This window comes from Dryas octopetala, chromosome 7 (assembly GCF_963921425.1).
Source record: "Dryas octopetala chromosome 7, drDryOcto1.1, whole genome shotgun sequence".
In the NCBI taxonomy this organism is placed as follows: domain Eukaryota; kingdom Viridiplantae; phylum Streptophyta; class Magnoliopsida; order Rosales; family Rosaceae; genus Dryas; species Dryas octopetala.
This window is the reverse complement of record NC_141372.1, coordinates 21,672,051-21,696,378: the sequence shown is the minus strand read 5'-3', so window position 1 is coordinate 21,696,378 and position 24,328 is coordinate 21,672,051. Positions and strand designations below refer to the sequence as shown.

Sequence of the window (24,328 nt, the reverse complement as noted above, 5' to 3'; positions counted from 1 at the left end):
GAAAATTTCGGCGAAATTTTTCTGAAAAATTATTAAATATGTGTTTCGATTTCGACACCCTAAAAAACCGAAATTTTCAGTGAAATTTCAAAATTTAATTCCTTGGGTGATACCACCAAATTAAGGTGGTGAGCAAATTTGCTCTGCTGACCTCACATTAACTTTTGGTTGGATGCTGCGAATGGAGGCGATCGTGGGGTGGTGCGAATAATGATATTGTTGGGCGAGTAAGGGGGATTAGTCGAGCACATGTCAAATTTTAACAAAGCGAACGCAGTCAAACTGTCAAAGTTAGCAAATTAATTAGACTGGACACATTCGACCCAAAAAAAAAAAATTTGACTGGACACGGAAAGAGAGAGAGAGTGTGGATTGTGGATTGGGTTTGGAAGTTTTTTAGTTTTTGTTTTGGTGAGTTGAGTGATTCCTTAATATTTTGTTCCTACAAACACTCCCCCAATTTATCTTTTGTTTCTGTATTGCTATGCTCCTTGGACCTTCGCCTGCTCTCTCTTGTTCAAGTTTCCTGTTTTTATTTTCTTGGTTCTTGCTCCTCCGTTATTTGTTTATACATTTTGATGTACGGCATAGCTATATATATATTATAATATAGCATTGGAGATCCCAATCGCGATCCCAATCTCAAACTAAACTCTCTTGGATTGAATTGAAATCTCTGAAATCTCTTTTGTTATTATTATGTCTGGAATTGGAGTGTTGAGATGGAAGAAGGTGAAGCATATAGCAAAGCTACACCAGCGGTTCACTCAGGTATCCCCAATCTCCACGCACTTGAACCACTTCCATATCACAAGCCATCGTCGAAGAGAGTCTCTGATCGGTGTGCAGGAGCGCTACAAGTGGGACCACGGCGGCTCCGCAGATGTCCGCACCCGCAAAATCAGAGCGGAGGCTAATTGCCCCCGCTGTTCCTTCAACCGCATGGACCTCCTCTTCTCCGATCGCCGCTTACCTAACTTATCTCCTCCTCCCGCTCCAAGTCCAAGTCCAAGTCCAAGTCCAGATGATGATGATTCTGCCAAGGCCAAGGCCCAGGCCGCCTCTTCTGAGTCGTCGTCACCTCAGTACCAGTCCCTCAATCTCTGCCCCAATTGCAAAACTGCCTACTACTTCCGACCTCACCAGATTTCTCCTCTCCAGGGCACCTTCGTAGAGATTGGGAGGCTCACCAACACCACCTCTTCCAATCGTAACTCCACCAAAACCGAGAACAAGTCCCATTCCAGAACTGGGAATAACGGAGGAGATTCGGAGCTCCATCCTAATCATCATCATCATCCCAATTTTAATAATGCGCTGAGGAGGGTGTCTTTCTGGGACACTTTGAGGTCATATGCTAATGGCGCGGACCCACCTGACAATTGGCCTCCGCCTCCGCCTCCGCCTCCCGCCAATGGGCTGGCCGTGCATATGCCCCCGGGCCCGCCTTTTGCACCTGGAGTTAATGTCATTCGGGCTTCTGGGCCCACCGGGGATGCTGGAGACAGGAATGCCTGGGGCGGCTCCAATTTGGGAAAGGATTTGCCCACGCCTAAGGAGATCTGCAAGGGTCTTGATAAGTTCGTTATTGGCCAACAAAGAGCCAAAAAGGTTCCATTTTGTTTTTCCTCTTCATTTATTCATATGTTTATTTCAAGCTCCTTTGAAACCTTTTAATCTTTGGATGATTTTTGTATTTCTGTTGCAGGTGCTCTCCGTGGCTGTTTATAACCACTACAAAAGAATATATCATGCCTCACAGAAAGGGTTGGTTTTCAGCGAACTTTCATTTTTTTTTGTTCTCTGGACTCTGATTATCACCGAACCTTTTAGTAATCAATCATAATACTTTTGTAAGCAGTCGGAGAATGAGGCCTATATGTTTTATTGTTTTTGTGAATATTGAATAGAGAACTGAACCAATGGATTTTAATACTAGGTCAGGAGCAGAATCAGGAATTCCAAACACAATAGATGATGACGATAATGTGGAGCTAGAAAAAAGCAATGTGCTCTTGATGGGTCCAACTGGCTCTGGTATGATTTCTTCTGCAGCACATGGAGAAACCGGTGCTCTCCATTTATTCATTCTTAGCCTCAACTAATCATCTAAGTTTATACCAGGCTATCTGGAAGTTGATTAAAGAAAAAGAAAAGAAAGAACGCTTAAGATGTTAACCTGCCTTCTAACTGTGATATTGTAAAACAGGGAAGACGTTGCTTGCAAAAACACTAGCTCGATTTGTGAATGTTCCATTTGTCATTGCTGATGCGACAACTTTAACTCAGGTAAGTTCATTTCCTAGTGAGTTATCAACAACCATTATAAATCGAAAATACTCAGGCATGAAAGTATATACAAACTCTAACATTTGGGTCGATGTTGGTATCTACTTAATTATTTATTTTTTTAAATTCATTTTGAATGATTTTGGCATGCTTGATATCTTTTATTAATTTCAATCTAATTTCAATGGGATTAGAAAAGTTGGCATGTAATAAATTATATTCACTTTCTCTAGCCTTACTTTAGTAATTCACCGCGATGCATTCTTGTTAGGCTGGATTTATCTTTTCAATGGATTACTGGTGAACTAAAAGACTAAAATACTGCTATTTTGCAGGCTGGTTATGTTGGAGAAGATGTTGAATCAATATTGCATAAACTACTAGCGGTATGTCATGTTTTGCATTTTTCGGACTTGCAATCTGACATTTGAATTGTTGTTTCTCATCCTTGCTGTTGTATATCTATATCCTTTTTTCCCCCATTTTTCTGGAGGGATGTGTATGTGCATTTTTACGTGCTTCATTCTTGTTCCGTGTATTATGAACATTATCAAAATGGTATCCCTGCTATTCTTTAGTTGTGATGTGATATGAGTGTAGGGATATAGCGCCCCCCCCCCCCCCCCCACACACACACACACGCACACACACACAAACACACACATCCCCCTCACCTTAATATGATTGTAAGTGTTATGCGTGTGGTTATACTTGTATATGTAATTGATGCAAAGGGAGATTCCTGAGGATAATGTCTATTAACTTCATGGTTATTTCCATGCAGTGAATAGGTCAAATCAAACTTGTAAAGGCAAACTTACTTCTTTTAACTCTAAAAGAGCTGGTGATTAATAAATTCTGGCTTGGATCCTTCATCCATATGATCGTGTTGTTTTGCTGACACAAATTGGGTAGCCACTGGTCTTATTTGATTTGGGTGGTACAGTTATAGTGAATCTTTAAATAGCAATAAATAGCAATGCACTTTCTGATGCCTCAACCACATTTATGTAAGCTTGACGTAAATTTTCTCTGCTGCATGGTTCTTGTGTACGGCAACCTTTTAATTTAAGTCACATCTTAGTCATTAATGAAACTTTCCAGGTTCTGCTAGTTTATGGTGTTCTTAGTGTAAGCATCCATTAGTCTTTTAATCTGGTGCTTGCATTTTCATTCATATCAGTGAATTTACATAGTTGATCATGTAAATAGGCAGCTGAGTTCAATGTACAAGCAGCCCAACAAGGGATGGTTTACATTGATGAAGTTGACAAGATAACTAAGAAGGTGCTCTATTCTTTTTTTAATTTTTTTTTTTTTTTTTTGATATAGGTTGTAGGTATCATCAGTCTTATTTTCTTTGGTTTTGGTTTTCAGGCTGAGAGTTTAAACATTAGCAGAGATGTTTCTGGAGAGGGCGTTCAGCAGGCTTTATTGAAAATGCTCGAAGGAACTGTGAGTCAGTTATTCTACACTGCAGTGTTGCTCGTCAGTTTATTTGTTTATCTTTTTTTTTTTTGTTTATATGAAACAAAGTTCCATTAAAGAAAATGAAATAGCACAAAACAGTGGACAAGAAGTCTACTGATTCAAAGAGCTAAAGTACCATATTTACAACAACCGTCTACACCAGAAACTGCTTCAAGTACATCAGTAAACCTGAAATAACAAGATACTAATAAATAGCAGAATTCCAGTTAGAAAAAATTAAAGAGAAAGAACTATGCCTAAATTCTAAAGAGATTGAATCCCACAAAGATGCCCAAAATATGAACTCTCTCCCATCGATCTCAGATAGTTTCTTCTGGTAACTGAAAAGTAATATTTTCTTCTTGTAGATAGTGAATGTTCCTGAGAAGGGTGCAAGGAAGCATCCTCGGGGTGATAACATACAGGTATGACACATTTTTTTCTTAAAGTTTTGATATATTATCTTATTCACAATTATGTTCATATCATGTTAAAAAAAATGTTGATTATTCCACTGTTGAATATTTAGAACCCAAGTTTTGCTGATTGTATCTATTATTTACAATACCCATATGTCATGGAAATCCAAATTGACCCATGTGCATAGTTTGAAATATATGTTTTTATTTTCTTGAAAGAAAATATATATGTTTTTATTGAGCTGTAGGAGAAATAACTTTTTATTTAAATGATCTTAATTAGTGGTGGTTGCTTTGGCATTCTCAATATTATCATTTTGTAAAAAGTTTTAAATATGATTGCCTTTCTATAGGGTTTTTTTTGGTTCTTTTTTCTTTGGTCCATCTAAGCACAAACCAGTAACATCTATCATAGCGCAACAATTAATAAATTACCTCAACTCAAAACTCCTTCAGTCAAGATGTATAGTGCTTAGAAAAAGACGTCGAAAGAGAGGTTAGATATCTAATTTATCCAAATTGCAAACCACCTTGTCTTAAAGATTCTTTTGTTTCTTTCCATCCAAATAGTTATTAAAAAATAAAAAAGAGAGCCAAGACTGCATAATGTCAAACTTTTTTGGCCCAACACCCAAAACAATCCTCATCCAGCTAAGGTGACAACTCTTGGCCAAGGAGATATTTGGGTCTGCATTGAGAGGCAATTCTAGAGCTATTAATTTCTGGAATGCAGTGGGTGAAGAGGTAAACAAGAGGTTGCAAAGCTGGAAATAATCTTTCTTATCTAGAGGCAGAAGATTTAATTGAATTCAAGATTCCCTACAGAAGATGAGGCACTATGGAATGCAGTAATTAGAAGTAAGTATGGAATGTCCGAAAAATGGTTGGGATGCAAAATTTCTGTTGAGGGCTTCGAGTCACAGTCCGAAAAATGGTTACGAATCTCTTTTAGATTGCTGTAAATATGGGCAATTCAAATAATACATAAATGGCAGGTGATGGGAAGGAAAATAGTTCCAATGCGTGTTTGCCCCTCTATTGGTGTGTTCTGTGCAAAAAGGAATCTGAATCTGGGAAAACATTTGTTTTCGCATTTTCCATATGCATTGGGGTTATGGTGGTGATTGTTTGAAGGTGCTGGAATCAGCTTGGCTGTCCCACAATTACCTTCAATGATTTTTTTTGAAAAAATGTGGCTTTGTTTTTGTTCTTTTTGAGAGGGGGGAGGCAAAGGTGCTGTGGAGTTGTGGAATGTTGGCTTTTTTTTGGGTGATTTGGATGGAGAGAAATATAGTGGTGTTTATGTGGAAAAATCTTAGTATAATGACAGGTTTTAGGCATCATTATGGGCTTCGGTATCACCAATATTTAGAGATCTATCGTTTTCTGTTATATTGCTGGGTTGGAGAGCTTGCGTTGGGTAAGGACGGGTCTGGATCTTTTGATTTATTTAGGCAATAGGAGTTCATAGAATTGTAGTCTTTGTTTTGTTTTCTCTTTTACTTGCAAGTGTGGTTGGGTTGGCTAGATGATGGACGTCCTGTCCACTGATTCTATGCACTCTGTACCATGATTTGATTTGATAAATTCCATTTATCATAAAAGGGTTTGGGGGGGGATTTTTATTTACCATAGTGGTTGATGTTTTAAGCCGTGTAGTGGAAAAAACATAGGAAGCAAATCTGGTGGAAGAGTTACAAGTAAGATTGAGATCTCTCTCATCAGAAATTTGTTGATGATACAATTTATTTTGTCATTTTTGGTACCCAAACTTTGACCCTTATCCCAATTTGGTAACCCGAACTTTTATTGTCCCAATTGAGTACCCAAACTCTTATTTTGTGTCTTATAGGTACACAATCCTGTTGTGTTTGGCTCGCCGAAATGTTTCTGGAAAGTGATTAAAATAGGAAAGTAGCAGTTTTAGATAATTCCTAGTTGGGTACAGTTTTCTTAGGAATGCTAGAAGGCTTGTGCAAGGCTTTTCCTAGTTAAGGAAGTTCTGAGTTTTCCTAAGTGTACAAGGTTAGAATTAGTTATTAGGCCTATTACCTAATTCTACCAGGAAAAGGAATTCCCAGCTGTAACCTATTATATGCCGCAGCCTATAAAATTATAAATAGGCTGCTGCAAGGCTAGTTAATATATAGACAGAGCACCAGAAAAAGGGAGAGAGAATCAGATTAGAGTGAGCAAGTCCTTAGGATTCTTGGGAGGCACACAATCTAGAATAGGTGAGATCAAGATTAGGTAATTAATCTTGGGTGAGAGATCTAGGGTTCTTGGGAAACACTTTGTGAAAGGGTGTACAAGGGATTTGGAGGATTGGGTTATGTGATTTAGTCCAATTGTAATCTTATACTTGTTATTCTCATAGTGAAGAACGGAGATCTCTCCCGGGGACGTAGGCAGGAATTTTGCCGAACCTCGTAACAAATCTCAGTGTGATTGTGTGTGCTTGTTGGTTTATTATTTTCTGTTTTCTTGGCCGTGTTTGTTCTTTATCTTTCATCAAATTATTGCTTGTACGCCGTGACGGTGGGAATTAGGATTTAATTCTCAAACTACATCAACAAATCCAACTCCTGTTAAAATTGATATGGTCACTTCCCAAAAACTATATTTTACTTATTCGCTTTTATCTGTTAAACAGTTAAAAAAAAAAATATAAGTAGGTCTCTGAGTCCTTCACTCTCTCTCTCTCTCTCTCCAACTCCCTATTTGCAGTCTCTTTTTATCACCTAACAACCACCAACAAAAACAACATCCTTAACCCTAATCCTAACTCAAGCTTGTTGATCCCATTAAATCAAAGACTCTGTTGGTCTCCTAGTTCTTTTGAACGATGATAATTGGCGCAGCGATGAGGCAAGGCTGACGCTTCTTGGATCGACTTGTATTTGCCTGAGGCAGGCTCGTCCTTATGCTAAGCTCACTTGCCTTGACAAACCCATTGGCACCTAGTTGCTTGCTTGGCCTTGTATGTTGTCAATAACATTGGCAGCAAGCCCAGGACACCTTCCTCATATCAAGGCTTTGCTTTTAAGGGGTGCTGAATGTACCATAAACGATCTCCTTGATCGGGATATTGATACCATGATGGAACGTACAAAGTTGTGACCAGTTTCAAGTGGTCTTTGACACCTTTTTAGGGGCTCTTTTTTCTTGGATTTCAATTGATTTTGGGTCTTGGAATTCCCCTTCAACTGAGTAATTATAGCCACATTTTGGGTTTCTTGAGAGAAGGGTGTGCAGTGGGGTAGGGGACGGTGGTTTGGGAACTGGGGTTGCAACTGATTTTTTCTTTCAATTTTTTAACCTTTATATATATATATTTTTTAACTTTTAAACATATAAAAGAAAAGAAGTGAAATATAGTTTTGGGGTACCAAAAATGAGAAAAAACCTTTTTTTTTTTAAATTTTTTTATAACACGGGTTGAGCAGAAGTGGAAGAATTTGCTATTGTAGTGGAGATTTTCTGTGGGGTGTCAGGATTGAGGATTAATAGGTCCAAATATGTTATTGTGGGCATAAATTCAGAGGAAAGAGAAGTGGAAGAGTACGCAGCAACCTTGGGGTGTTCTGTGGGGGCATGAAAATAATACTTGGGTCTTCTTTTGGGAGGTAATCCAAGATAGGGAGCTTTTGGAATCCGGTGCTGGAAAGCGTAGAAAGAAGATTGGAATGATGGAAGCGTGTTTTCTTGTTGAGGTGGTAGGTTGACTCTAATACAAGCAGTGTTGAGTAGCTTAACTACCTACTATCTCATCCCTGTACTGGTGGCAAGGGGGTTAGAGAAGATAATGAGAGATTTTTTAGGGGAGGGTTTTGAAGAAGGAATGAAGGATTATTTGATAACATAGGAGTTGGCATCCCAGTTACTGAGAAAGAAGGATTGGGGATAGGAAATCTGGTTTAGAGGAATAGAGCTGTTTTTGGGAAATGGTTATGGTGGTTTTCTCTTGAAAGGGAGTCTTTACAGCATTCTGTTATGCAAAGGTTTCAAGTTGATCTCCTTGGAAAAATATTCTAAAGGCTAAGAGATATTTCTTGATCATTGTAAGTTTGTGGTGGCAACCAACGAAAGGATTAGGTTTTGGAAGGAATGATGGAATGGTGATTGGCATTTGTGCACAATGTACCCTCGGCTGTTTAGGTTGTCCAGTGATCAAAATGAAAAAATTTCTGACCTGGCAGTAAGGCCTTTTTTCCTGCTAATTGGAACTTTGGATTTCGGAGACATTTTAACGAAGGGATAATTGAGTTGTCTTAGCTATTAAATGCTCTAGAGACTGTAAGGTTTTACCCATCCAGACCAGACTGCAGGAAATGGAAATGGGAGTTGGATGAATTTTTCATGTAAGTCATTTACTAGGTTTTATGCAACAATCCCACTATTACAATCTTTCAACCTTCTTTGATGATCTAGGATGCTAAAGTTCCCCCTTAAAAGGAAAGAGTTCAATGGTCTTGAAGTGTGTTATCAGTGCTTTGGGTGATATGGCTGGAAAGAAACAAAAGGGTCTTTGAGAACAATTTTAGGGAGGTGGAGGTTTTGTGGGATAGAGTCAGGTTCTGGTCTTCATTATGGGCTTCAGTTTCATCTGTTTTCCAGGACATTCGTTTCTTTGTAATTTTGTTCCAAGCTTCTTTGAGTTAGCTTTAAGGTTGATGAGATTTGAGTTTTGCTTTATTCATGTTAGGGACAGCTTGATTCTGATTGTTGTTGTTCCACAGTGTATTTGGTTCTTATAAAAAGAAAGAGAAATTTGCACTTTAGGGGGTGTGTGCATTTACCACCCAAACAAATTTTTTTTTACTATTTGCCATCCAGACTTTGAGCCGTGTAGCAATATGGCACCTCCATCAAATTCTGTCAATTCTTCCATTAAATTATAAGGGTATTTTCGTAAAATCACATACAAGGGTTTTAAATTTTTTTTTTCTCATAAAAATATTTATTTAAAACTTAAAGTAATTAAGAAAAACTGAAATTGAAAGTTAAAAACAAATAATTAAAACCCAAACCCCACCACCCGTATCCCTCCCGTCTCTCCAGCCCCTCCTCTCTCTCCAGCCCCTCCCCTCTCTCCGACCTCGGTGACACCAGCGAATCTGCACCATACCTCTCCTCTTTTTTTTTTTTTTTTTTTCTCTTTCTCCTCTCTCCCTCTTTTTCTTTCTGTCTGTGTGTTTTCCAGGACTTTCGATCTTGAAGGGGACGAGTTGGACCGGTTTGGAGATTGCCCATTTGTGCTTTTTGGCTAATTGCTTTCGTCTACATGTGCAAGCTATGCAGATGACTATGGAGACAAGGACCACAAATGTGGATGCGCAAGATAGGCTGAGAATGAGAGTCCGTTTTTTTGGGTTTTGGATTTGATGGCGATTTGGTTTTTTTGTCGGTGGATTTTTGGTTTGTGGGTTTATGTTTTTGGAGGGGTTTTTTTAGGCTGGGTTGTTGAATGTGGTGGTGGGGTGTGAATAAGCCAGCAAGTGGTGGGGTCTTTGTGGGTTACCTTTGAAAAGGTGCAGTGGCAGCTTTGGAGGTGGTTGTGGTGGAGATGGTGAGGGAGAGAGACAGAGGGAAGGAGGGAGGACTGATGGTAGGGGTTTTTTTCCTTTTTTTTTTTTTTTAATATATTTTTTTTAATATTTTCTTTTTCATTTTAAAAGTTTTAAGTTTTAAGTTTCTTTTTTAATTAGATTTGTGAAAGAAAAATTAGTGGATAAAAAAATGAATTTTTTAATTTTATACAAAGGTAAAATAGGGATTTTGTTCTAATTTAACAGAAAATGTGACAAAGGTGGGACATTGCTACACGGAGAAAAGTCTGTGTGGCAATTAGTAAAAAAATTTTGCTTGGGTGGTAAATGCACACACCCTCCGTAGTCTGGGTGGTAAATGTGCAAATTCTCAAAAAGAAATAGAACATAAAAGCCTAATTATGAGATATAGTTCAAGTAAGTTTGTAGTCAATATTAATTTTTTTTACTAAATGTTAATAATCTTATTTAATATAATTGAATTTAAATTAATATAACTAATGTAATTCAACTTATGACTACTTTGATTCAAATTTATTAGTTTTACCAATTGTAATTAAATTTGTAATTGCTGAGAAACTGTATTTTTAAGTAATCTAAAATTAATCATATTAATTGTTGATTGGTTTTATTCGGGTAAATTAATTTTGAATTAGTATGTAAAATTTTCTCAACGATTAAAATTTCAATAAACTAATAATGCTTTGACCTTGATGTTGAATTTCAAAGTCATACTTGCGATTCAGATAAAACAAAGTCGTACTTGTCACTAGTGCGCAGGCTATTCATCTTATATCATAGGCTTTATTATTTTTTTACTATTTTATGAAGTTTAATGGTTTAATAGATGCATTAACAATTGATTTAAAATTTCCTAAAATTTCCATGTTTTTGAGCAAATATCCATAGTTTTTGTCAACAGTTAGCGATATTTTCATCCTTGGTGATGACGTTGTGAATATCTAGATACCAATTTAATTATCCTGATATCTATATGTGCTGATATGCCTTACTTGTTGAGTTACTCAATTCAACTAGGTAAAATATGCTAGGTGTTTTGTGATGTGCAGAAGACGTATATGACTATGGTGCTTTCACTAGTGAAAAGAATATAATCTCCCTGAACTAATCTCGGTAAATTGGAAAAAGAGTTTTTTTCACTTTAGTTTGTTACTTTTGAGGGTTTAATGCTAGGTGTTTCTTAGTCAAATATTACAAAATTATATATATGCACAACCTAAAAGATAACTTCTGTTTAGCTTTGACCCCCTGTGTGCATGCAATTGTTACCAAAGTTCATATTAATTGTATGAATGATCTGCTGCAGATAGATACCAAAGATATCCTTTTTATATGTGGTGGAGCATTTGTTGATCTAGAAAAAACCATTTCAGAAAGGTAATGCCTATTACTTTTCACTGGCAGAGTTCAATTACCAAATGTTTCTTTCCACTCATCTTCTTGTGTTCTCCCTCCATCCTCCCCCCTCTCTCTCTCTTCCTCTAACAATTTTCTTAAAGAAATAACTATGAAACTATTTATAATTTTGACCAGACGGCAAGATTCTTCTATTGGTTTTGGTGCTCCAGTCCGTGCCAACATGAGAGCTGGTGGTGTAACCAATGCAGTTGTGACATCATCTTTACTTGAATCGGTATGAATTAGTACCTTTGAAAGTTATCGAAACAGAAATTTGATATGCCTGTTCTGCATTTATTTTTGTTTATATAGCTGCATTTTTTTGGGACCAGTAACAACCCCCCACCCCCGAGAAAAACATAATTAAAATTTAGGAATTTTTAACTAAAAGATATTCTTTTTATTTTCCAGGCTGAAAGTTCCGATCTCATTGCATATGGACTCATACCAGAGTTTATTGGACGTTTTCCAATATTAGTTAGTTTATCGGCTTTAACTGAGGACCAACTTATTCAGGTATCACTTAAATGCATTTGCATTTGGAATCAACACCCTGCGTCCCTGCTGGTGCTTGCCCTGGTGTTCATTCTGTTCTTTAAAAATGTTTTACTAGTAAATACATACAGAATATTTTACCAGGAATAGCATGAAAAAGAAAAAATCCTTCTTAATGCTAGATAATTTTATGGAGGTAACTCTGTATTCTCCTATAAACTCAGTTCTGTTGTAAATATTTTGGGAACCATTTACTTTACAATTTCTACACATTCATGCCTACTAAATTTAGTTTTAAACTGATTTTATGAGTCATGAATTTGTATTACATAACTATGGGGAAAAAGTTTAATCTCTCTGGAAATGTTTTTAGTGTGACAGATTGTTAAGCATGTGATCTACTTGACCTATAGTTGTGATATCGCGGCCAAACTTTAAAACCTTTTTTTACAGGTCCTCACGGAACCAAAAAATGCTCTTGGTAAGCAGTACAAGAAATTATTTAGCATGAACAATGTAAGCGTTTGCATCTGATTCTTCCTCCCTCCCAGCATAATGTGTTCACTTGAACTAGAGTTAAGCTTCTGTATCATGAAACCTTTTACAAACCTTTTACGTATTTCAGGTGAAGCTGCATTTTACAGAGAAAGCACTGAGATTGATTGCAAAGAAAGCGATGGCTAAGAATACCGGTGCCAGGGGTTTAAGAGCAATATTGGAAAGCATTCTAACTGAAGCCATGTATGAGGTGTGAAAGAATTCATTGCTTAGATGCATGAAAAAAGTTCTAGCATGGAAATGTTTTCAAGTAATACTTTATTTACTAAATATTATTTTGATGTGGTTATGGTTCCAGATTCCAGATGTTAAGACAGGAAATGATAGAATAGATGCTGTAGTGGTTGATGAGGAGTCACTGGGTTCAGTTAATGTCCCTGGATGTGGAGGGAAGATTGTCCGAGGGGATGGTGCATTGGAAAGATACCTAGGTGAAATCAAGTTGAAGGAATCAGTGGTATGATCCCACAAATGATTGCATATGCATCTGTCGATTTTGGTTCTAGGATCCATTGTTTATTTAGTTCAGCTAATTTGTCGAACTAATTTGGCTGGTGGGACCCACCTGTGGTTTTTGTGGGGAACTATCATTCTTTTCTCATGAAAAATGAGATGGTTTCATATAAAAAATGATGGCCATGTATTTGGCCCTGATTGTTTATAAAATATCTGTTTTTTTATTATGTTCTTAAAAGAATATAAAATTGGACAAAAGTTATGTATCAAAGTTTGACAATCAATCATCCTGTGCAGGAAAATGTAGAGGCAGCTGAAGGGGACTTGGAGGGTGAATCAGAACATTCTTCCAGAGCTATGAGCATGTAACACTAATACCACGTACCATAGTTGTTATAATTTGTAAAATTTGTGTCATTGTTATTTGTACAAATCACATTCATAATCTGGTGTAATTACCCCCCTTATAGGACAGCATAGCTTCTGGTTCAAATTAACCGGAAAAGAAGAAAGGCTAAAATTGTAGCATCGCTAATTTTTTTCAGAACATTGTACAAAACACATGTTGCATTTCAGGAAGGGGTTTCAGTTTATACAAATTATTCTCTTTTTTTCTTCCTGTTATTTACATTCTCGAATAGTGACCGCCAAATTCTGTATTTCCAGATTAAAAAAAAAAATGTAAACCATGAGAACCAATGATTTCAGGTCAAAATACAGTGACAACAAATAAAGGGTTTTTTTTTATAAAAAAAGTCCTATAACTAAATTAGGCATGATAACTCAATCCACGCACTACAGTTGGCTACTTTTTAAAACACCTAATGAAAGCAAAACATGCCATTAAAATGAACAGAAATTACAACTCTCTTATATCGTAATTGAATTGTTAAGAAACCAAATCATCAAACTAAATCTCCATTAACAGAAATTCCAAGAGAAAAACCACTTATTTTCATCGGTTTTTAGAATAAAAAAATGCCATTGTTGAAAAATAACCACATAGAGAGAGAAGAAACCCTAATTCTTGAGGAAGAAGGAGAAGGAACAGCCTCTTTTAGACCTCAATAGTTATTGACTATCAAGTACAATTTCTTTTTCAAATTCTTTCATCCATAGTCTCGGAGTACAAATTAAAAAACAATTTAGATCGAAACCCTAGAATCATTTCCATCACACAAAGTGTTTCTAACTTCCTCAAAGAATGGGTACCTTTGATACTGATTTCAACAAGAAAAGGATTTCAAAATTTGTTTCATCACCACAAAAATTGGGGTGAAAAAAATCGCCACTAACAATAATGACGAATGCGTGCTGCTATTTGCACACCTCATTTCCTCTCACTACACACCTCCCAACTTAATTTGTGAATTTATCTAATTGACACAAAGTGAAAAGACCCTAAAGAACAACCTACATTATTTGAGAAAAAAAAAAAAAAAAAACTCTCTTTACACACCCCAAACTCAACACTCCTAACCCTAACTACAACCTTTGAGGCACACCCCCTCCTCTCATAACCCCATTTCTTCATCTTTTATCCACTAAACCCTAAGCCTTCTCTCTTTGTTCTATAGAGGCAATAATATTGTAGAAAATCATATTAGTTTTGATGAATGGAGCCTTCACTCGTCCTTTATTTATCTTCAAATGAGGTATGATAGTAGATTTTAGTATTTTTTTTGTTTTACTTATTTTTTCGTGTTCTTCATTTTCTGGTCGCAGTTCGTTCGACAAACTAGTGCCGAACGATTCTCAAATGTTCAACAGGTGCCAACAGAACATAAGCAAAATATTCGGTGGTTGAAAATTACAAATAAATATTTAAAAAAACCATTCGGCGGCATCCCGCTGAATAAATTTCATAACGTTCGGAAAGCATATGCTGAATATTTTATTTATGTTCGGAAGACATCTGCTGAATGAAATTTTGGTATTTTTGAGATTGTTGGGGTCACATCCACAAACATGTCTTTCTCTGTTGCATTTGCTTACATTAGTTATGAGAAGGAAGACAATTATATTTGGGCTTTGACTAGATTGAGATCGTTAATCAGCAATGATTGTCTTCCTAGTGTAATTGTCAGAGATCGAGATCTAACACTCATGAATGCAATCTATACTATTTTTCCAAGTATTAGACATTTATTGTGTAGGTGACACATTGGCAAAAATGTTATGGCAAATTTTAAGAAAAAGTTTGGAACCAATGATGATTGGGATAACTTTTATAATGCGTGATATTCCTTGGTAAATTCAACGTCAGAAGATGTACGTGCATTTATTCCATTTGCATGAGATTGAAAAGAAGTTTGGTTTGGTTCTTGGGGTAATTGACTATCTGAAGGACACTTGGTTGATACCTTTCAAGGAGAAGTTCATGGCTGTTTGGACATACACGTGTATGCATTTTGGTAATACAACTTTGAAGAGGTAACCACTTTCTCATATTTTATGGAGTCAATTGTTGTACTGTGTTGCACAAAAACTAACTTATCTCTATGAATAGGGTGAAAAGTGCACACGCAAAGCTAAAAAGGGAACTTGGCTCTAGCCAACTTCTCTTTGATACCTCGTGGACACATATTCACTCGTTACTAGTGTTGCAGCATACACACATTAAGGCATCATTTGAGAAGAGTCGAACATTTGTCCAAGTCAAAATGAGGCAGCTAGAATTGAAGGATTTTTGATTGGTTATGTATCTATAGCGGCATTGACTATAATTGCTTATGAGATGGGCCGGTAATTTGGATAATTTTGATTTAGCATTTCTACCTTGATCACTTCGATTCATTGATGTCATGCTCACTTATGAATATAATTCTTTCCTTTTTGTAGGGCTGATTCAAATCCGACCGGAACATTACCATGTGATTGCACCATTTGCCAAACATACTTTTTGTCATGTGCACATGAGATTTTGTCGTATAGACTCCATAAGATGATTATTCCACTTGATTGTTTTCATCCCTATTAGAGAAAGTTGGACATGTTTCACGTACCACAAGTCAGTGTCAAATCCTCCGGTTAATTCAACACTGAAAGACTAGCAAAATGGATGGAAGAACAAAATGATGACACCAAGAGGATCATAATTTTGAAAATAGAAGAGCTCATGAATCCGAATTTAACTAGTTTAATAGAATCGCGTGCCAATGTTTAGACTAAAGGGCGCCCTGGAAAAGCCGACATTTCTACCCATCGTTTTCCATCTACCTTTGAGTATGCACTTTCGGGTCAAGATAGTCACTCACCATCATCTACAAATTGCATGGTTGGCACCAATTCGCCACATAAGATGTCAAAGGCGCGAGCATACAAATATTGAAGGTACAATTGGTTACTTTATTTTACTTTGGTTACTTCATTTTACTAATAGTCATTGCATAATCTAACTTATTGATTCATAATACAGACATATAAGACAACCTCACTCACGCCATCTATTCTGACACACAAGTATACAAACCAATTTGCTGCTAGCATTAGGTCATTCATTATAGGCACCTGATGTTGTGTTCGAAGGTCATAGTGGCTATCGCGTCGTAGCTGCGGCTTTGGGGTTGAGCCAGGATGCGTGGCAAAAGGTGCGCATAGATCTAATCCACTCGTTATGTTCCTTGTCCAGCCTATATGAATACATTTTTGGGATTTGAGCTCCAATTTTTGAGCTAAAGTAATCACTTAAGTATTTTGAAGAACCTCCTTTTGCACAAAATGATTATTGGATTGACATGCCGAAGATGAGATATGTCATCGCAATATGCTATGGTGTAGTGGTGACTCATGTATCTAAGTCGTTATGCCTACCGTTTTCCATACACCCAAATACACATGAGAGCTCCGAGCTTCGTGAGATCAGTATCAGTTTTGTCAATAAGGATCATTTCATACAGGTATACATTAAACTATATGGTTTGATTTGTTTGATATTTTAATTGTCTATTGACATACATCAAATGCAAAGCTATTTCATTTTTTTTTTGGTACACTTGGTACTGGAGCACCTCATGTCACCTGTTCCAACCGTGTGGACTATGGACCTTGTACGTCACCAAAAGTGCAAAAACGTGGTATACTAGATACCAACATCGTCTTGAGCAATTCAAGGAACTTGTATGCCATAGTGATCCATCCACACAAGAATACGTGTCTCTTAATAGTGATTAATCATGTTCCAAACACTTGTTTGAGAAAGTTGTAATTTGACATTTGTATTCACTTACCTTAAATTTGAACTTTGTATTAAGTAGCCCATAAATTTGAACTTGCTTCAATTCAATGTTGCAGTTGTATTATTTGGAAAATGCATAAGTATCTGGACTTATACATGGCAGATCAAATAGTAAATTGAAAGGCACAAATTGCTTGTACTTTGGATATTTTCGAACAGTACATATAGGGCGTTTGGTGGGTACTTGCCGAATGAAACACATATGTTTTGTAGAGATCTGCCGAAAGATTTATAAACTTTCGACAGATTCCTGCCAAATGGACTGTGTGGCGACCTACACAAATTACTATGGTTCATTGCATTTGGTGGAAGTTTGCCAAACAAAATGAATCCATTCGACAAATATCTGCCGAAAAAAAAAAAAAATAGTTCGACAGTTTACTGCTGAATGAACTGGCATAAATTTGTTTTGGAATAATTATAAAACCCTTTCCATCTCAACCATTTCCAAAGAGTGTAATTTGCCAAGAAACAAGACAAATTTGTTTAACCATTCCTTTTATAATCGGCTTTTGGTTAGAGTTGGACTTGTTTTCATAGTCAAATTATAAAACTTAAAACAAAACAAAAAAAAATCGAATTATAAATAAACACATCGTCAAATTACATCAATTCCAAACCATAGTCGAATTACACAAACTAAATAAACATAGTCAAATAATATCCATGTACCCTCGGCAAGTACTCATTCTGAATTAACAAAAAACATTTTTAACCATCAACGCATAATCATTCGTGGGGACGATGTCTCGATGAGCGTTGGTACGTCATCGTGTCTTGCAAGTTTGTACCCTCCAAAATATGTTGCAAACTAGCTACTGCCTAATAAAGATGAGTAGGACGTGTAACAACAACTTCTTCGCCCATGTCAACAATCGGCTGAGTAATCCTTATGCTCATAATAAGAAAATATGCCAACATTTAGCAGATGGAGTCAGATAACAATACAAATAGAATTGTAAAAAGTATGTACCCTGTAGTATATATATAATATCCAATGTGGCATGTGGGTCAAATGTAGCTCTACAAGTGGGGTTATGGACGACTAGATGTGATATAGTGATGAACCCAATTCATGTACCTTTTAACAGTTTTTAAGGGACGCTCACTGGTGAACTGTGAGCTTTCTGGGACAACATGTGAGTCCCCCATGCCTCCCATATACCATACAAATAATCATAAATGGGTTTGTACGAGTATGCATTTGCACTTCGAACCCCCCAAAAGACCCCACATAGTGCATGAGGGATCGTCTATACCTCCTAAACTGTCTAAGAACTCTCTCGGGACAATAAGGCTCAATAACGTCGAAACACCTTATCATCCCTATGAAAAATGCTACATCTGGCAATGGGTGTGTTTGTCTTTGGGATTTGTATGGTTCCCAAATAACCTGAGGAAAACAATAACATAATAGATTTCTAGATTAATAGAATATATTTCTATTGGAGCCAAAGGAGCCCGAGTTAGGGAAGGAGAACCCAACTGGTCCAACTTCAAAGCCTTTCCATCAGTCACTCGAACTGGAGTGAGAGGGCGATCCTTTTTCTTGCTCGGAGACTCTAGCTTGATCACCCCCTCAGCACCCTTTTGGGTCTTCCCTTTCTTCGAAGCCTTTTCAGTCTTCCTCTTCCTCTTCCTCTTCCTCTCAAGGATCGGATCCTTCACTGGTTTGAGGCGCCTTCACTACATACTGACTTCCTCTACTTCAAACTGCCTTTTCTCAGAATCAGAAGGAACTTCAACCTGAGCACAAAACTTCTCTATCCTCCATCTACCAGCTTCAGTCAGCTCGAGCTCGCTGCTTCGCTCAATTAATCCACTCGCGAAGTCCTTCACATAGTAACCTTCGAAGCCAGCCCTCTTCGCTGCTGAGTAAGGGGCGTAAATTATGGACTGACGTTCTTTGCTCACTTTTTGAAGCCAATCTACGGTGGTGTACCAATCAACACTGTGCTTCGGATAGCTGAGAACGAAGTGAAGTTGGATAGCTTGAAGCCTCTCGTGAACCAACTTTTCTTCGGTATAACACGTCTTGTCTGGAAAAAGGAAAAGCAAAATATCAGTAATCAGTAGACGCTGACAGACCACATCGACACTTAAATTGTGATAGTTAGCAAATTGGGGAATACCGGGGGAGTTAGAAAACTTGTTTGGTAGGAGCATATGCCCTAAAGCTCGAGGGCAGCCCAGTTGCAAGACACCACCACCGGCCTAGTTTTCCAACCATTGTGGGAGGTCGGTCTATCACGAAATAATTTTGGGGCATTGGGCTTCAGAGTGAAATAAAAAGAAGTTGTGCCATCGATTGAGTTCGTTGGTTCGATTCCACTTATAGCAATAGAAGAAGTCGACGAACCCGAAGGCAGCTCCCACAGAGAGGCCAAAGCTAAGGAGAGCATAAATTAGCTGAAAACAAATGGGGTTCATTTGAAGGGGATGAACACTCATTTGATTGAAAACAATATGAAAAAGGGGATGAAGGGGAAATCCTATGTATTGGAGGGAATCGACCAAGATGACTAGAGAACCCTCTGGAATCTCCTCCTTGGTAACCACGTTGCACTTTTCGGGAAGGGATCGAATAAAGTCTCACATTTGCGAGAAGACCGCAATCGATCTTTTGCTCATTATTTATTGGTTGATTAATTATCTATCTTTGGAGATTTTTAGCATCAACATTTTACCACTTTCAGTAAATAAAGATGAAATTTTCCAGGTAATTATTTTACCCTTTAAAGTATGTCTCATCTTACATATCTTTCTATTTGCCTTCTAACAAGAATTAATCCCGAATATTAATTAAAAGGACAAAAGGTCTAATTCGAAATGTTTTGTTAACAAGCAAGGATATCTATATCATTCTACATCTAGATTTCAATACAGTTTAGCTTAACCTTGATAATGGTTTACATTATACGGTTTAGACTCGAGTAATACAGGCACCAAGTCCTTGGATTAGAGTATAGGCATATTGTATCGTCATAGTTTAGCAACGCATAACTCATGGTATTCTGTATCAAGGGATTTCTTATTATATATAAGCAAGAACTTTAATTTGTTTGACAAGGTAAATTTTTATACATGCATGAGTGAAACAGTGAAGGTCATGTTGGTTATGTTTGAACTACTAAAGAGTATAGGTCTCTTGATTCTAGCTTATCTCTGCATATCCTCGATCACATGCATAACACTTGAGATAAAACAGTACCTGAGATAAAACTTAATTGTCTTTATATAATTTAAGGTATGAGTTTATCCACCTCTTTGCCCTCTCTCCCTCATTGCAAATCAGGGGAGAGGAATGATAAGCCAAAAATGTTAAGATATGGATTAAACATTCAACAATCAAAACCCGGCCATAAGAATTAAACAATGTTCTCACTATATATTGAATGTTGCAGGTGAGTACCTATGATGATTCTATCAAAGTCAATATTAGAACCGAAATCGTCAATATATTGCAATCGAATGTCGATATTTTATTTGAGAGATATTTGGAAAGTAGTCAAAGAGTCAGAAAACTAATACTTTTTTTTTTTCAAAAAAAAAAAAGCTTAACTTGAAATAAAGACTATTTTAGAAAAAGCAAAATCCACAAATTATGGAATTTATTCCCCTACACGAATTAATATGCATAATAGACATAAATGCATACATATATACATAGATTGATTTTTAGCTTATGTGTTAAATTATCATTCGTGACCTCTAGGGGAATGAGTGCGCTTCGCTTCATCCCATCTTATGCTGCTTGTGTTTGCATGTCTGATGTCTCGGTCTTATTATACATAAGAGTAGTGCTAGAGATTTACTAAAGTTGGGACTCTTAGCATTTTCCTATATATATATATTGCATATACTGTGAGGGAATGCTAGCTATTTTCCATCACTTACCTTCCCTTTCGATTCTCTCTTATCCTGATCATTTGCAGTATATATAGTCTAGGAATCGTTCATATTCATCACATTTTAAAGATTATCTCTTCAAAAAATCAACCGAAATTGTTTAGTTATATATGTAATTATTATTAAATCAATAGACGGTTTCGGTCATCTAAAATATGAACAATTTAGATCATGAGACATAACGTAGAATGAAAAAATAATAAGAGAAAAAACAAGGGAAGGTAGATTGGGAAAAAGTAGTTAGCATTCCCCACAATAATAATACTAGCTAGAATCTAGAGAGATGAAAAGTTCTCTACCTATTTATCGATCATTAAATGAGAGTAATATAACAAAAGACCAATTAAAGAAGTACAATAACGGCCAAAAAAAAAAAGTACAATCATATTTGTCGGCACAGAATTTCGAGATTTATTTGTTTTCTATAGGGAAATAATTAATTGATAGTTGTTAATTTATTTTTATTTTTTGGTACGCGTGGGAATGCTTAGATTAAGCCTGAATTGAAATCATATATTCATATTATGATATGGTGACCTAACTAGGGTTTGATGGTGGGAATAGGGATGTAAACGAGCCGAGCCAAGCAGAATACCACCGTGCTCAAGCTTAACTTGTTTTAAATTTTTCGAGCTTGAGCTTAAGCTTGGCTTGGCTTGTTTCTTATATGAGCCGAGGTCGAACGAGCTTAAAAAAAATCAAACCCGATGCGAACTCGAGCTGTATCGAGCTTATTCACATAATTTTATCGAAGATATTTTATTAGCTATTATTTTTAAAAAATATTAATTTCTATCATACATTTTCTTCTTGAAAGCATTATAATATGTTAATTTAACTTAGAATTAATATATATTTTTAATTAAATTAGATAGGCACCAAAGACTTCTTTAAAACATCATATAGATGAATATGGTTTCCATGAAATACAACCGTACCAAATAAGTCGAATATACTAAGCCGAACTTACGAACTCGAGCTGTATCGAGCCAATTTATAGCCCTAGGTGGGAAGGAGTAACTAAGCAAGGGAGAGAGATTCACAAATCTTGGCATAAAATTAAAATATAGATTGAAAACATTGGAATAATTACTTATTATATATCCATAAACATGAAGAAATTAACAAGATTTAAGAAACGTACGTACGGAATAAATTAAGAGAAAATACTTAAACTAGGAGAGTTTAATGCGATGGAACCCTAAACAAACAAATTAAGGAGAAAAAAAAAACATCTATTTGGCTTTGGACTTGGAGATGAGATCTTGAGCATCAGAAGGGGTTGGAAGAGCTGGAATTGCACCCTTCTGAGTAGTGCAGATGGCTCCACAAGCATTTGCAAAACTCAGAGCCTCGTTCAATTTTGCTTCATCCTATACATAAGTAGCCAACGAAATTTAATAATATATTAGATCAATTAATTAAAATCCAAAATGAAATAACACTCCAAAAAGAATAAAGTGTGACAGTGTGTAATTAATTTGGGAGTGAAAGATACCTCAAAGATGGTCATATCTTTGGCCAGGGAAAGCAGAAAAGAACCAACAAAAGCATCACCAGCACCAGTTGTGTCGACAGCTTTAACCGAGTAGCCAGTCACCTTTCCTTTGAATTTCTGTATTATATTGATGTACAGGTATGATATATTTGTCAGATTCAGGAAGCAAAAGACAAACGTTATACGTACCTAGCTAATGAAATAAATCTATTTAAATATATAACCACTTGTATGAAAATTAATTAAGAATCCTAATTATAATTAGTTAAATTAATATTAATTAGCTAGAGAATATATATATATATATAATGAATGAAGTACCTTAGTGTAATATCTGCAGCCCTTCTCACCGTCAGTGACCACAAGCAGTTTGAGGTTGTCATTCCATAGAGACAGAACCACATCTTCCTTGTCAGGATCTCCTTGCGTCAGAAATTGCACCTCGTCGTCGCTCACCTGTACATATATCACAATTTGGATGCAGCAAATTAAACAGAACCAATTAAGATGGAATTAATTAAACGCTAATCTAATTTGAATTAAGTCAAATTTAATATTGATGAATGGATCAAAAATAGTATCATCGATGATAATTTATATAATTAATTAAAAGAGGTATAGGTAGCAACTACCAACCTTGATGAAATCAGCCTGATTCCATATGCTCTTGATGCCCTGTCTACAAGCGTCAGCAGAGGGCCAGAGAGGCAACCTGACATTGGGATCGTAAGAAAGCAGTATGCCAGCTTCCTTGGCGGCTTTCATGGCTGCCAAATGAGCAGTTTTGCATGGCTCAGCGATGAGGCTGATAGATCCATAGTGGAAGATCTTGGCCTGCTTAATGAGGCCCATGTTAAGCTCAGAATCTTTGAGCAACATGTCAGCGCTAGGGTTCCTGTAGAACATGAACTCCCTTTCACCGTCCTTCCTCAAGGTCACAAACGCCAATGCCGTTCTTGCATCCTTATCCACGCACACTCCCTCCGCGTTCACCCCATTCTGCTTCAGTATGTTGATCAGCATGTGCCCAAACTCGTCATCTCCAACCTACGTACATACGTATATTAATCATCAAATCAATCGTTGAATTGATAGAGAGATCGAAATCGTAATATCAATTACAATACATTACCTTGCCAATGAAAGCCGATTTACCACCAAGCTTGGTGATGGCACAAGCCACGTTGGCAGGTGCGCCACCTGGGGCTTTAAGGAACCCCTTGGACTCAGCCAACGAGACTCCAGCTGTGTCGGGCACAAAGTCGATCAGCATCTCCCCAAAAGCAACAATCAATCCTGAATTCGCCATCTTCGATCTTCTTCTAATGATACCTACCTACCTTCTTATATACTCTTCTTCTAATTTCTCGATCTCTTTCTCTAACGGTGCAAAACAACAACTAAAGAGAGGCCTTTTATATAGAGTCTATAGAGATATACTAGCTATATATAACCTAACAGACTCAGGATACTTTGGCAGGAAGATAGCTACTCATCATCCTAAAATTAGAATACAATTACTATCCATCTCTCCATCTAATTCCAACTCAAATTTGGATATGAATTAGGTGCAGCTTATCCTAAAAGATAAGTATTTTGTTCCTTTTCAGAAAAAAGATTAGTATTTTGTAATAAATCTACCAGAAAAAAAAAAAAAAAAAGAGGATAAAGTATTATGTATAACGATCAAACGGTTGATATTAATCAAAGAATATATATACCACACTCATTATTATCCTTCGGATCTCCAAAAGATATATTGTGTTAGTAAAGCATTAATTACTTGCCGCGTACGTACGTATTATTATTGTGTTCTTTGGATTTTGTAGTACTACTCCGTTTATACTTGGCGAACAATATATATCCTAATTGAGATAGATTGTCTCTAATATACTCCCCTTATTTGCCTTGCAAGATAAATTATTTCCAAATATATATCTTAATTGGGAGAACCATATATATCGTTTTATATATCCTTTAATTTGCCCCTTAATTATGGGAGTATTTTAGAGAAAATCATATCTTTTTT

The 24,328-nt window shown here is 36.6% G+C and overlaps 2 protein-coding genes across 3 annotated transcripts; one reads left to right on the top strand and one right to left on the bottom strand.

The window, feature by feature from the left end:
• Positions 1-414: 414 nt before the first annotated feature.
• Positions 415-13,279, top strand: LOC147280549 (ATP-dependent Clp protease). 2 transcript variants are annotated; one of them, XM_086250080.1, is made up of 15 exons: positions 416-1,611; positions 1,709-1,767; positions 1,940-2,037; positions 2,210-2,289; positions 2,625-2,675; positions 3,502-3,576; positions 3,667-3,744; positions 4,128-4,184; positions 11,055-11,125; positions 11,282-11,381; positions 11,558-11,662; positions 12,095-12,157; positions 12,267-12,389; positions 12,498-12,656; positions 12,953-13,279. In XM_086250080.1, the coding sequence occupies exons 1-15, from the start codon at positions 700-702 to the stop codon at positions 13,022-13,024; spliced, it is 2,103 nt and encodes a 700-aa protein (XP_086106206.1). In that variant the 5' UTR covers positions 416-699; the 3' UTR covers positions 13,025-13,279. The 2 variants fall into 2 exon arrangements, with proteins under 2 accessions (XP_086106207.1, XP_086106206.1); XM_086250081.1 differs by lacking the exon at positions 11,558-11,662 and having other exon boundaries at positions 415-1,611.
• Positions 13,280-21,959: 8,680 nt separating this feature from the next.
• Positions 21,960-23,691, bottom strand: LOC147280548 (pfkB-like carbohydrate kinase family protein). Its single transcript, XM_086250098.1, has 5 exons — positions 23,432-23,691; positions 22,936-23,346; positions 22,621-22,755; positions 22,300-22,416; positions 21,960-22,174 (listed from the first exon to the last, which is right to left on the bottom strand). Exons 1-5 carry the CDS (start codon positions 23,606-23,608, stop codon positions 22,037-22,039), a joined length of 978 nt encoding a protein of 325 aa, XP_086106224.1. The 5' UTR covers positions 23,609-23,691; the 3' UTR covers positions 21,960-22,036.
• Positions 23,692-24,328: the final 637 nt, after the last annotated feature.

Bases quoted from the DNA above. Each gene is read 5' to 3' on its own strand.
- LOC147280549 (XM_086250080.1), top strand. From the start codon at position 700: ATGTCTGGAATTGGAGTGTTGAGATGGAAGAAGGTGAAGCATATAGCA. The intron at 2,290-2,624 runs GTAAGTTCATTT...GCTATTTTGCAG, and splicing joins ATGCGACAACTTTAACTCAG to GCTGGTTATGTTGGAGAAGA. The intron at 11,126-11,281 runs GTAATGCCTATT...AATTTTGACCAG, and splicing joins GAAAAAACCATTTCAGAAAG to ACGGCAAGATTCTTCTATTG.
- LOC147280548 (XM_086250098.1), bottom strand. From the start codon at position 23,608: ATGGCGAATTCAGGATTGATTGTTGCTTTTGGGGAGATGCTGATCGAC. The intron at 22,417-22,620 runs GTACTTCATTCA...AATATAATACAG, and splicing joins GCTGCAGATATTACACTAAG to AAATTCAAAGGAAAGGTGAC. The intron at 22,175-22,299 runs GTATCTTTCACT...ACTTATGTATAG, and splicing joins AAGATATGACCATCTTTGAG to GATGAAGCAAAATTGAACGA.